The sequence below is a fragment of the Dendrobates tinctorius genome, unplaced genomic scaffold (genome assembly GCF_039654945.1).
Source record: "Dendrobates tinctorius isolate UK_male_01 unplaced genomic scaffold, ASM3965494v1 ptg000191l, whole genome shotgun sequence".
Classification (NCBI taxonomy): Eukaryota; Metazoa; Chordata; class Amphibia; order Anura; family Dendrobatidae; genus Dendrobates; species Dendrobates tinctorius.
Genome location: NW_027361858.1, coordinates 13,467,175 through 13,480,396, shown reverse-complemented (window position 1 = coordinate 13,480,396; position 13,222 = coordinate 13,467,175). Strand labels below are relative to the sequence as shown.

Below are 13,222 nucleotides of genomic sequence, written 5' to 3'. Positions count from 1 at the left end.
CACTGACAAGCCACCTCACTGCAGAACCCGGAATGACCCCGCAGCCATCTTGGAGCTGGGGGTCTCCATGGAGACAATCCGAACAATGCAATCACATCGCGTTGTTCTAAGGGAAGCACGCAGGGAGCCCCCTCCCTGCGCGATGCTTCAGCATGCCACCAGAATGCTGCGATCATGTTTGCTCGGTGTGCCAGGGGTTAAAGTTCCGGGAGCGGTCCGTGACCGCTCCTGGCACTTAGTGCCGGGTGTCAGCTGTGAGAATCAGCTGACACCTGGCCACAATCGGCCGCGCTGCCCCCATGAACGCAGTGGATTGCTATGACGTACTATCCCGTCCAGGGTCAGAAAGGCTCAGGGCACCTGGACGGGATAGTACGCATAAGGTCAGAGAGGGGTTAAGTCGCCAATTAAAAAATTAATTGATATCCCTGGGTAAAAGTTAATGCAGTTAGACCATGGGCTGTATTCTATGGTAGATTACAGAAAATACACACTCACTAGAAGCCTTGCAAGAAAGAAAAGAAAAACAATACATATCTTTATCCTGTTTATGATAATACACAATGTAGGTAAAGTAATTACAGTAGAAAAGTTACAGAAAAGTCCACGTATAACATTATATACACTGGATGGCAGAATTAAAATACATATATTTACATCTCACAGGAATACTGAAAGTCACACCACAAAAAGGACAACCATGAAAACCAATGCCAACTGCTTAATGACTACATAAACTGGCAAACTGTGGACACTTATTTAGCTTTTTTCCAGAAATGTTAGCAGCAGCATTCAAAGTGTATTCATATTGTTAGATCCTCTATCCTATTTAAATGAATATTCCCAAGATAGCAAGTCTATGTCATAGCGATGACTTGCAGATTGGTGAGGGTTCAACTGCTCTGAAACGTATAGTCAATGTGCCAAGGACTGCAAATAGTTAAGCAGTATCTATGTGCAACCAGGGCTGTGGAGTCGGAGTCCATTTTGGTAAAGTCGGTATAAAATGGACTGACTCCTAAAATATATACTACATTGGGTACAGTAGTACAGTGCAGGATGTGCTGTAAATGTTTTCATAATTTGGGATAGTTATGAAATGTCCTATAAGTGTCTGTTCTGTTCCTGAACTAAATATCTCAGCTTTTAGTTGAGATGACTTTTTGCTGCACTTTCTGGGACCAGTGCTGTGGAGTCGGAGGTCTGGCTTACCAATTCCACAGCCCTGCGTGCAACCAACTTTAAATTTCAACGTGGCATTTCAAAGTCCCATTCTTAGAATCGGTGGGTGTCAGACCCCCCATGATCAGCAAGTTATCACCCATCTTATGGATAGATAACTTGCAATCTTAGGGCTTGTTTGTATGTGGCTTGCCGCAAAAAGTGTCTTACAGTACCAGCAAAGTGAATGAGAGGTTTTTTTCTGACTTCATTCCTCCGGGCATGCGCACTACAAAAGTGCGGATCCTGCAGCACAAAAAATGTTACATGGTCCGTCCAGGCTTCTCGGCGGACGCAAAAAAAATTGACGGATCCGCAAAAAAATGGATCCAACTGATGGCCATCCGTCAAGATCCGCCGGTAATGCAAATCAATGGGAAAAAAAACGGCGGATCAGTTTTTTTGCAAAAATGGCAGATTTTGACTGATGGTCATAAATGGAAGTGTGAAACAGGCCTAAATGTGTGCACATACCCTTGGGAATACCCCTTTATGGATTCCAGTTTGTATCCTAGAATTTATCGCTGCATATTTGCAATCTCCCAGCATTCCTTGATGGCCTAACATCTGAAAGTGCATGCCCTAGTGACCCAACTCAAGCAAAGTCTAGCCTTTATGCTGTTGAGCTGGGTGTAACCCCACTCACACCACAGACTTCTGTGTACATTAGCTGCAAATCAGTGCTGGGGACCTGGTTGGACTAACTTGCATATGCCAAGTTGTCCTGTAATGATTCTCCTGCTGATAAAATGCTGATTATTAAACAGGAAAACACAGCCCTCTAAGTGACATCACTAATCAGGGACTCCGCTCCTATTATATGGTGCTCACAAATTACATAGCAAAAACCTGCTGCCAGATTCCCTATAAATATTATATATTCCATTTATTTAGGATAGTATTTTCATGGTGGTGCTTTTTTTTTTTTCTTTAGCTTTAAGAGCCCTGAGTATATCCAAATAGACATTAAAAATATATTTGACATCATTCCAAAAGTGGTACATAAAAATCAGTAAAGTTTTCTAACTAGATGAGATGTGCGAAATCCTTGCTGCAGTATAGGACAGGGAAGAAGATGCATGTACATTGCAATCGCTGAAATCCCAATAAATTCATAAAGCGTGTGGCATTGACCTGATCCACCGGGAGCAAATACAAAACGCTTAACCAGTTCCCAATCAGTTTTCCTCCTCCCCCCAAGAGCCATAACTTTTTTATTATATTCCTGTTCACAGATATATACGGACTTGCTTTTTGAGGGACAAAATGTACTTCTGAATGACACTTCATTTTACCATTCTGCATACTGTACAATGGAAAGAAAATTCCAGGTGCGGTGATATTGCACACAAAAAAAATATACAATTCTGCAATTTTTTTTTTGGTATTGTTCTTACAGTGTTCTTTGTGTGATAAAAATGACCTGGCAGTATTATTCACCAAAGTCTGTATGATCACGGTGAGAGAAAGCTTGTAATATATATTTTTTAACCCCTTCACCCCTGGGCCCTTTTTGGTTTTGTTTTTTTGCTCCCCTTCTTCCCAGAGCCATAACTTTTTTTTTCAGTCAATATGGTAATGTGAGGGCTTGTTTTTTGCAGGACGAGTTGTATTAAAAAAAAATAAAAAAAAAAAAAAAAAAAAATATAATATAGATATACATTTTTTGGGGATCATACAAAATTTCACACGGCAAACAGGCTTCTCGCTAGTTTCGATTGACGTAGAGTCTTTACATGAGAATCCCCCAAGATTTAGGGGTAAGGGCTGTGAGAGATATTGAACACCATTGATAAAGGGCAGGATTTTATTAATTTCGTGTGTGAGGGTGTAAATTTTGTACTTACACATAATGCCTTTATGTTCTTGGATATGTGGTATTTACAAAGTGTTGGCACCGCGATGGGGACTCCGGTGGCATGTACCTTTGCCAATTTATTTTTGGGATTGTTTGAAGAGAAATTTATCTATTCTTCTGATAACCTATTTTTGAAGCACGTCAGATTGCATCTTAGATATGTCGATGACATTCATGGTATGGGACGGTCCGAAGGAATCATTTGATTCATTTGCGTTATACCTTAATCATTCCAATACCATGAATATGTCTTTTACATCTATATTTGGGGGATCACAGAATTTCTTGATGTATTGGTTAAGTTTGTGGATGGAAATATTTACACTACTTTATATCGTAAACAGACCGCTACAAATTCCATGATGCGGTATGATAGCTCCCATCCATTTTATACAAAGCAATCATTACCTTAATAGTCAATTATTGAGAGTCCAACGGGTTAACAACACGAGAGAGGGTTTTGCTAAACAGTCTGCTGAATTGTATGAGATTCAAACAGAGGATATCCTGATGCATTGTTGAAAACGGCGCTGGACAGAGTAGAAGGGAATGTGGTGGATAAAAAAAAAAAAAACCTTTTCCTAAAAAAACTCTGGCTAAGAAAAAAGACAAAAGGGTTACATTTTGTTTTCAATATGGCCCTATGGATAGTTATATACGTTACATCATTAGAAAAAATTGGCACATCTTAGAACGTGATAAAGAATTAGCAGATATGGTTGGAAGGGGCCCCCTGATCTTTTGCAAACGCAGCACTAGGTTGAGGGATATCCTTGTACAAAATCGCATCAAGAAGCATAGTGATTGGTTATCTGCAGGGATCCGAAGGGTAACTATAGGTGTGGCCATTGTCCTTTTTTTAAATTCCGTATCACGAATCGATGTATCCAAATGGGAGCAATATTCCATTCGGTTTCAGAATTTATTTCTTGTTAAACGGATTTTGTTGTGTACTTCATTTTTTGCCCATGTAAAAATTTCTATATAGGTAAAACAATACGCCCCCTGTATATTAGGTTCAGGGAACATTACAAATCTATTTCCTCTGGTAAAGGGGTGCCTTGTCTAATTAATCATATTAGAGATTGTCATGGGGGGAGATCCCAATGTTTTGACATTTGCAGGTTTAGAAAGTGTTACCCTGCCCCCACATGGGGGAAATTTGCAGACTTCTATTGAGTTGGGAAGCCAGGTGGATTATACACTCGTGCAATGGAATCCACGGGCTTTAATGAGAGTGGACATGTCCATTTTTTTGGAATTTTCTATTCATGCCCATTATTATGCTCATTTGTATTTTTGATCTATATGAATTGTATGTTGTTTTAAAAAAATGTTATGTATTACATTACACTTGGATGTAGGGTTGGGGAAGGAGGAGCATACCTGTGACAGGGTATTTGTTTCTCAGTCACATCCTCTCACCTATTGACCCTTAGAAGCACCATAGTGCGAAACGGCTGTCAGCACACTCCTTTCCTCACTCTCCCGGTGAAGAGGTTTTAATATTTCCAATAAAGAGTGGAACTTTTAAAGATTGGCGAGTGCTACCCGTGCTTTCTTCTTGAAGCGGGATCTACAATGCTGTTTTCTGGGTGAGCACCCGAAGTGTTGAGCTATTGCCTGCGGTATTTTACAACACCAGATTGTTAGCGGTATCGGCGGTACTGTCCTCTTTTTCTGTTTGGTACTACAGATATAAGGACTTGCTTTTTGAGGGACAAAATGTACTTCTGAATGACACTTCATTTTACCATTCTGCATACTGTAAAATGGAAATAAAATTCCAAGTGCGGTGAAATTGCACGAAAAAAATTACAATTCTGCAATTTTTTTTCCGATATTGTTCTTACAGTGTTCTGTGTGTGATAAAAATGACCTGGCAGTATTATTCTCCAAGTCTGTATGATCACGGTGATACCAAGCTTGTAATTATTTTTTAACCCCTTCACCCCTGGGCTCTTTCGTTTGTGTTTGTTTTTTTGCTCCCCTTCTTACCAGAGCCATAACTTTTTATTTTTTAGTCAATATGGACATGTGAGGGCTTGTATTTTGCGGGACGAGTTGTACTTTTGAAAGACACCATTGGTTTTACTGTATCATGTACTCAAAAAAGGGAAAAAAATTTCAAGTGTGGTGAAATTGCAAAAAAAAAAAAAAAAATGCCATTCCACCATTGTTTTTTTTTCTTCATGTTCACCAAATGCGAAAACTGACCTGCCATTATAATTCTCCAGGTCATTGCGAGTTCGTAGATACCAAACATGTATAGGTTTTTTTTCTTATTTAAATGGTGAAAAAAATTGCGTCATTTTCTGAGACCCGTAGCGTCTCCGTTTTTCGCGATCTGGGACTGGGTGATGGCTTATTTTTTGGGTGCCGAGCTGATGTTTTTTAATGATACCATATTGGTTTGGATACGATCTTTTGATTGCCCGTTATTGCATTTCAATGCAATGTTGCGACGAACAAAGAAGAAACGTAATTCTGGCATTTTGACTTTTTCCCCCCGCTATGTAGTTTACCGATCGGATTCTTTTTATAGCTTGATAGATCAGGGAATTCTAAACGTGGTGATACCAAATCTGTATATTCTATTTTTTTTTTTTTTTAATTTTGAATGGGCGTGAATTCAACTTTAATATTTTTAAAAACTTATTGTCCAACCGCCTCTGCTACATACAGGCGATGATCAGATCGCCTGTGTGCAGCAGAAATGCTCACTTGCTATGAGCGCCGCCCGGTGGTCGGCGCTCATAGCCATCAAGCTATGACAAACAAAGGTCTGCTGTAGACCTCTGGTTGTCATGCCGACCCATCAGTGACACGCAATCATGTGACGGGGTCACTAATGGGCGGGATTAGTGACACGCTTCCGACGCTATCACATTAAATGCCGCTGTCAGAGATTGACAGAGGCATTTAATGGATCAGCCACGATTTAGTGGAAAGATGTTGTCTCAGTGCCGGAGCCCACATCAAAGGGAGGAACACGACATGGGTAGTACATGTTGTGAAGGGGTTAAGCGGTGAAAAACATAAGTTTTAAGACAAAAAAAATATTTGAGTGTCACCATGTTTTGAGACTTGTGTTTTACGTCCTGAGCTGACTTTTGTTGGTACCATTTTGGGATAAATATGACATTTTGATGTCTTTATTGCGTTTTTTTGTGCTATGTTGCAGAAGCCCAAAGAAAAAAAAAATACAGCATTTAGATTTTTTTTCCTCTCATTACAAGCTGGTCTCCATAAGAGTACCATCATGACGGGCACGGGTTTCTTCAGTAGACCCCTGGCTGTTATAGTGTGTAGGAAGGGGGGAGGAGGAAACGATTAACGCTTACAACAACACACCCCCAACTACAAATGCTGCTGTCAGAAGCATGGGGCAGAGCTCGGCTCCACACACTTAAGAGACCGGGACCTGCATATGAGGTAGATGTCATGTGTTGGGGAGGGGGTTAAAACAGTGACTTTTCCTTACCAAAATCTATTAAGAAGTTGGAACAATAAAAGGGAAACATCTTGAAAAATGTTAAACTAAATAATGATGTATGAGCACTGTGTGACAAGCTACTTAGGCACACAATGAGAATGATTTTCCAACTTTCTTTCTGTAGCATGCTTTATATTTTTTATGGGACAAATCTGCCGTATCTTAACATATGCCAAGATGTCACAAGTTCCATATTGTAAACTACACTAGAAGACTGAATAGGAGAAATCTATATATAATCTTTCATACACGTCAATTATGAGAGAGAGTATCTAGTGGCAATATCTATACATACAGTGTCTATGGAGTATAAAAGGATTGCAGAAGATTAAAAAGTTCTGTTCCTCTCACATTTAACCTATATCTGTTTTAGTTCCGCACAACTATTTAAATAATTAAAAGTGAATTGCAAAAGCAGATCTACACAGTCCACGGATCTTGCACATTAAGTGTGGCCACAGCTACTAACGTTTTAGTTTGAAAATATTATTTGGACTTTGACCAATCTAGAAATTATCACCTATCTAGTGTGTAGGTGACAAATGCTTCAAGCTGGATTTGAGATGGTTCAACCAGTGGGACCAAAGCCCCTCAGTTGCAAGTCTGCTGTTAATAGAAGTTTGGATGGAGCAGGAGAACATGCAACCTGTCACTCCATTCAAAGTCTATAGCACTGATGGGAAACGGCAAAGCACATAGGTCACACCCCCCCAACGAACTAGCATTCGTGTCCAATCCAATGCATAACTCATCAGTGCTTCAGTCTGAAATCCATTAAAGGAAACCCATCAGCTATGCCTCCCAAATCACAGAACTATACAACGTATATATTCATACGTTACACACAGGGCTGTGGAGTCGGTAAACCAAACTTCCAACGCTTCAATTTCCCCGACTCAGACTCCACAGCACGGCCTCACTACTGGGCATGTATATAAAGTGCAGCACAGATTCATCTCAACTAAAAGCCCAGGAATAGAAAAGACATTCATAGGATATTTCATAAATTTCTCAAATTCTTATTAAAAAATTAACAGCACATACTGCATTGAACTACTTGACCCAATTTATTACATATTTTAGAAGTCAAGCCATTTTATACCGACTCCACCTGTAAAGCCCTGATAAAGTGCTTAAATCCTACATAAATATGTTCATTTTCTAAAAATCAACTTTCAATGCTCTGCATATAATCTGCTAATCAGCCAGGACTAATCTGGCACAGTGGCATTTCCCCCAAACTAGTTGAGTTTCAGATCCTATAAGCACATCCAGAAGAGCTTGAGTGACATTCCCCTTACAAGCTATGGCATCTTCAGACTGTTGGAAATCTCGTGCCATCCTGCCTGGGCATACACACACTGAAGTCAGGAAAATGCCCCCTCAATGCCATCAACATACTGCAATGCAGACAGTTTATGCATGCACAAAATTTCCGTTGGTCCAAAAAGTCCTATAGCTTTTGAGGAGGATGTCCATCAGGCCCCCTGGGTGAAATTACAAGATCCCTAGAAAAAGAAGTGCCCCACTAAACTAATCTTTGTTAATGAGGTCAATTCACAAGCCTATTCTTGTTGTAATATAGGAATAGGCTTTTATAGCAATATGGTGGCGATTTGGGAGGCATAGGGGAATCTGGGAGGTTCCGATTGAATTCAATTTGTAGATCTGTTTCAAGAAGAAAAAAAAAAAAAAAAAAAGGGAGTTCAAATCCCTTGAAAAACTAAATCAGAATTTAGGACCTAAAAATAGCTCAACACACAATTAAAATATAAATTAGGCTTGTAGATATATATTTTGGTAAGGTGTACCAACACATGAACTTATGCAGCTCGTCTGTGACCAAAAGAACACCAGAAGACTTGAGCAATTAGAAATCAGGAATTTGTAAAAACTGTACTAAAGAGAAAGTGTCTTTATTTTAAGCAAAGCGGAGATCGGTTCATAAAACTGTCGGTGTAGTCATATTTTCCAGTAATTCACTGATTGTGTCAGCAAATAGTTCTTGAGTTGTTTCAGAAAGATTATCTTGGGAGTCCATTAGAAAAGTGGGCGCTGTGGAGGTTGCATTCTCCTGTTCAGACTTTGAGTCTGGTAGAGGCAGTTCAGCCATGGCTGCTTCTACACAAGGTGGCGACTCTATTTCATCTGGACTACTGGTTGTTGGAACAGAAGGCTCATTGGAGCTATCATCAAAATGTAAACCATCTAGTATGCCCGTAGCAGCATCTAAATGTCCATTACTTGAGAAAACATCACAGTCTTTGGATGACGGACCCGCTGGTTCTTCACTAACCACTTGCGTAACATCTGTTGTAGAGGTAGATGGTGACAGGTTGGGTACTGACCGCACAGACTCTTTATGCTCATCATCAGGCATACCAGTATTTTTGTCACTGGAAATGGTCTCTTCTACAGCTGGCATATCACTGTCACTATCGATTGTAATAATAATGGGAGAAGAAGCTGAAGAGTTGGCAGGTTGTTGGTGTCTGTGCTTCTTCTTGTGTTTTTTTTTCTTTTTGTGGTACTTTAAGCCCTGCATGGCCTTCCCTTCATATACTATTTCAACGCTAGGGCTTCGAGTTTTCTTCCTGCGCTTTGGCTCATTTGAAGAGGTTTCAGTCTGATCATCTTTGTAGCTTTTTTTAGCTATCACTTCCCGGTTGCCATCTTCATCCTCTTGTCTCTCCAGATGACGAGTTTTGTACTTTCGCTTTCCACCAGGTTTATCACGTTGAAGACTTGCCCCTGATGCATTTGTTTGACTACATGAAGGACTTCTGGAGCGATATCTATCACGGTGATGCGGTTTTGCAGAAGTGCTGTTCTTTTTTCTTCTCAAATCTTTTTTTGCAGAGTAAGACTGCACAGGGAATTCTGGACTGGAAGATGGTCTAGAATAACGACCACGTGCACGTTTTCTGAAGGACTGCTCATAGCCATCTCGGTTTCGGTCTCTGCTGTAGTAAGTGTATTCCCATTGATAAGTACTTCGATAGTTGTCTGGAGTACAGTCACTGTTACTATCTCTGCTCCATGATCGTCCTCGGCTAAGGTTTCTATTTGTAAAGCAGGAGCCACCTCTCTCTCTTGAACTTTCACTAGTCAATGACACAGTCTTACTTCTCCATGATAAACTCCTATCTCTAGACCGGGACCTCTTTTTTGATCGGCAACTTCTATGTCGGCTCTTATCTGGAGATTTTTTGTTTCTTGGGCTATTCCTGCGGTGCTTCCTGCTGGGACAGTCATAAGCCTTATTACGAGATGACCGAGAATAACAGTCTGAGCTAGGAGACCGTGTCCTCCGTCTTGAAGATTGATTTCGATATGTACGCCCTTTTTCTTTTCTAGATCCATGAAGATTTCTAGAAGTTTCCTTTGACTTGTGTTTCTTCATTTTCAATGAGCAAGTTTTTTCTACTGATACCTTATGATTGCGGCTAGGTTTCCATGTATCCTCACTTGACTGTGATGAAATAACAGATGATGACCTACTTGAACCACTACTTTCAATCAAGGTGAATGGCTTGGTTTCAGGTTTTTTAGCCTGTTCAATCTTTACTTCACAGAGGGAACCTTCTGAATCAGAAGACAGTTCTACAAGTTCTGGGGTTCTTTCTGCAAGAGGTTTAACAAAGCCTACTATGACACAGTCATCTGGGCAAACAGCTTTGTCTTGCACTTCTTCAGTGGCACTTTTTACATCAGTAGCAGTCTGTGTAGTACTTGATGAACAGGCATCAAGTAGTGAACAGGCATCGGAAATATTTGCTGTCCAAGATACTGGTTGATCAACATTAGTGTATGAAGGTCCTGGAGTTTCATCATCCCAGGGAGCTTGTCCAACATCAAGAGAAGATGAAGGCACATCTGGCTCTCTAGTATTTACTTCATCAGGTGATATTGTAATAACAGAAGACTCAGACCGGCTATCTTCAGATGAAGGAGCAGGACAATCATAGTTTGCATGCTGATCATAAGCGTCAATATTGTAAGGACAACGAGCAAAGTTGATGAACTCATGAATGAAATGATCAGTACGGTGCAGGAGAAAAGGATGCAAATCCTCTACAAAGGCCTGACTTTCCATGTCATACAATGTCACATTCCTCATAATGATGTGCTGTACAATGTTCACAAGAGAGCCATGCGAGCCAAACAATACGGTCAATTCCCGTTTCAGCCACGGCACTAACCGGTGAAGGCATGCAGGATTTCTGCGAAAAAATTCAGCAGTTATATCACGGTAACGACCGCCATCTTGAATGTTTCGGACACGTAATCCAGCACGATAAAGTGATCTCCGGAAGTTTACCAGCTCTTGCTCTTGAATTTGTCTCATAGCGCGTCCCTCTGAACTGGCTTGCCTTCTCGTTGCAAGCCTTCGCATCATCTGATGAATATCATTACCCCTCTGCTGTGACGACACATTTGAAATTCCTTCAAAAAGGAGACCATTGTCTGGAGGCGTAAATGTTCTTCGAGAAGACGACCTTAATGACCTCAGGGATAAATAATTGTCTCGTGTCATAGTGGTGCGATATCGAAACCTATGTCCATCAGGACTTCCAAATGAGCCATTTACTGTGGGCCTCAGTACAAACTCTTTAAAGTCATCTTCTGCACGAACACTATGAAAAATAGAATTGAATGGCTGCTTGCATAGTGGACACTCAGCTTTGTTCTTCGCCCATTCTTGGATGCAACGAAAGCAAAATCTGTGCAGACATCGGTCAAGGTGGGAAACATTATCAAACCGATCTAAGCATATAGGGCACTTAGAGTCAGGAGAGGCATCAGCTTGCGTTCCTTGGCTTTGTAATTTACTTGAACCAGCCTTTGTGGTATCCACTGCAAAGTCATTTGATGGGAGCATCTGTAAAACAAAAATATTACATGTAAGCATATGGACTTTAAATGAAGGTCTTATAAATAAAGAAAATGCACTTTAAACAACTGTAAGTGAGACTAGTATGAATTTAAGACTAGCCGATACTTCACACTATTCCAAAAATCCATCTTTCCACAAGGTGGCAGAAGAGTTCATTTTAATGAAGGTTCCTGGGGAGAATGACTCATGCTTTCTCAACTAAATTCCCTCACATTTCTGCTGCATTCATGGTGACATTGCAATAGTCACTACGTTATTCCTAAAGATCTACACCCAATCTCCAGGTCTGATATTTCAAAACCATCAATGACTGAATTATTACATGGTACGCTTTTGTTTCCAACACATCTTTTCATAGAAAGACCACTTGGTTCGCACACTGACCACTTCTGAGCTTTGGGTCATTATTTTATTAATTTTTTTTTTTTTAAATCATGTTTACTTAAAATTAAAAAAATTCAATAAATTAAACATCAGGAAGTACAATCCACCCCATCCCCTTTCCTCCCACCCTAACAAAGTACAACAAAACAAATGCAAAATGGATAGCAAATTCTCGGATCAGTAAAGAAAAGTTTGACAGTTTTGATTAATAGTATACAGATTTCTGGAATGTATAATGTACTCCAACAACTGCCTATACAATGCAAAATAAAGGGAGTACCAATATGTACGAAACCAGACACAAAGGGAATGTCCAGGAAGGATGGGAAATCTTGAAAAATGAGATTCTCAAAGCACAATAGTAGTTAATTCTGAAAAGAGGGAAGAATAGGAAGCATTTAAGGAGACCAGGATGGATGAACACAGAACTTAAACATATGCTAAAAATGAAGAAATAAATGTTTATCAAATGGAAAGAGGGAGGCATATCTAAAGAAGAATATAATGCTGTCTGCAAAAGGGTAATTCCATGGTAACTTATGTTACAGCAGTTAGTAACTTACGTTACAATAAGTTTACTTCTCATATGAAGTAATGTTCCTTTAACGTAAGTTACCATCAGCTTTATAACGCAAGTTACCAAGTAATAAATGTATTTTGCATTTAATTTGTATAATTGAAAAATCAAACTGTGTTGAAATCTACTGAGAATAGTTTAATGTACAATATACATTCACTCATTTTTGTGCCTGCCTTCAAAGAACAGTCTGTAGCATTAACTCAGTTTTTTGGCTTGTGAATGTAACGTAAGTTACCATGGAATGACACAAAACCTGAAGGGCAAGAATCAGATTATCTAAAGCTGACAATGAATTAAGGATTGCCAGAGACGTTAAAAGTAATAAAGGATTCTGGGGATATATCAAATGTAGAAGAAAAGTCAAAGATGCGATAGGATTTTTACAGACTGAAGATGATGAAATGGTAAGAAAGGATGTTGAGAAGGCCGAACTTTTAAATTCCTATTTGGCATCCGGTTTCTCTCAAAAAGGAAATGTAACATCAACTGATCTTCACTGTCCTATTAAAGGAATAGAAGAATCCAGGATAAATATAAACAGAAAGATAGTGTGGGAATACTTAGGTAACAAATAAATTCAAGTCTCCAGGTGCAGATGAATTACACCCCAGAGTACTGAAGGAGATAGAAGACATTTTTTAACCACTCTCCATAATCTTTGAAAATTTTTGGAGAACAGGAGAAGTCCTAGAAGACTGGAGAAGAGCAAATGTTGTTCCTATATTCAAAAAGGGGAGGAAGGTGGACTCAGGGAACTATAGGCCGGTGAGTCTGACTTCTAGACAG

The 13,222-nt window shown here is 39.7% G+C and overlaps 1 protein-coding gene across 1 annotated transcript in view; it reads right to left on the bottom strand.

The window, feature by feature from the left end:
- Positions 1 to 534: 534 nt before the first annotated feature.
- Positions 535 to 13,222, bottom strand: part of TOPORS (TOP1 binding arginine/serine rich protein, E3 ubiquitin ligase) — a 37,765-nt gene continuing 25,077 nt past the window's right edge. The window contains exon 2 of the mRNA XM_073552460.1: positions 535 to 11,457. Coding sequence (XP_073408561.1) covers positions 8,518 to 11,457 — 2,940 coding nt within the window. The 3' untranslated portion in view covers positions 535 to 8,517. The remainder of the gene's footprint in view (positions 11,458 to 13,222) is intronic.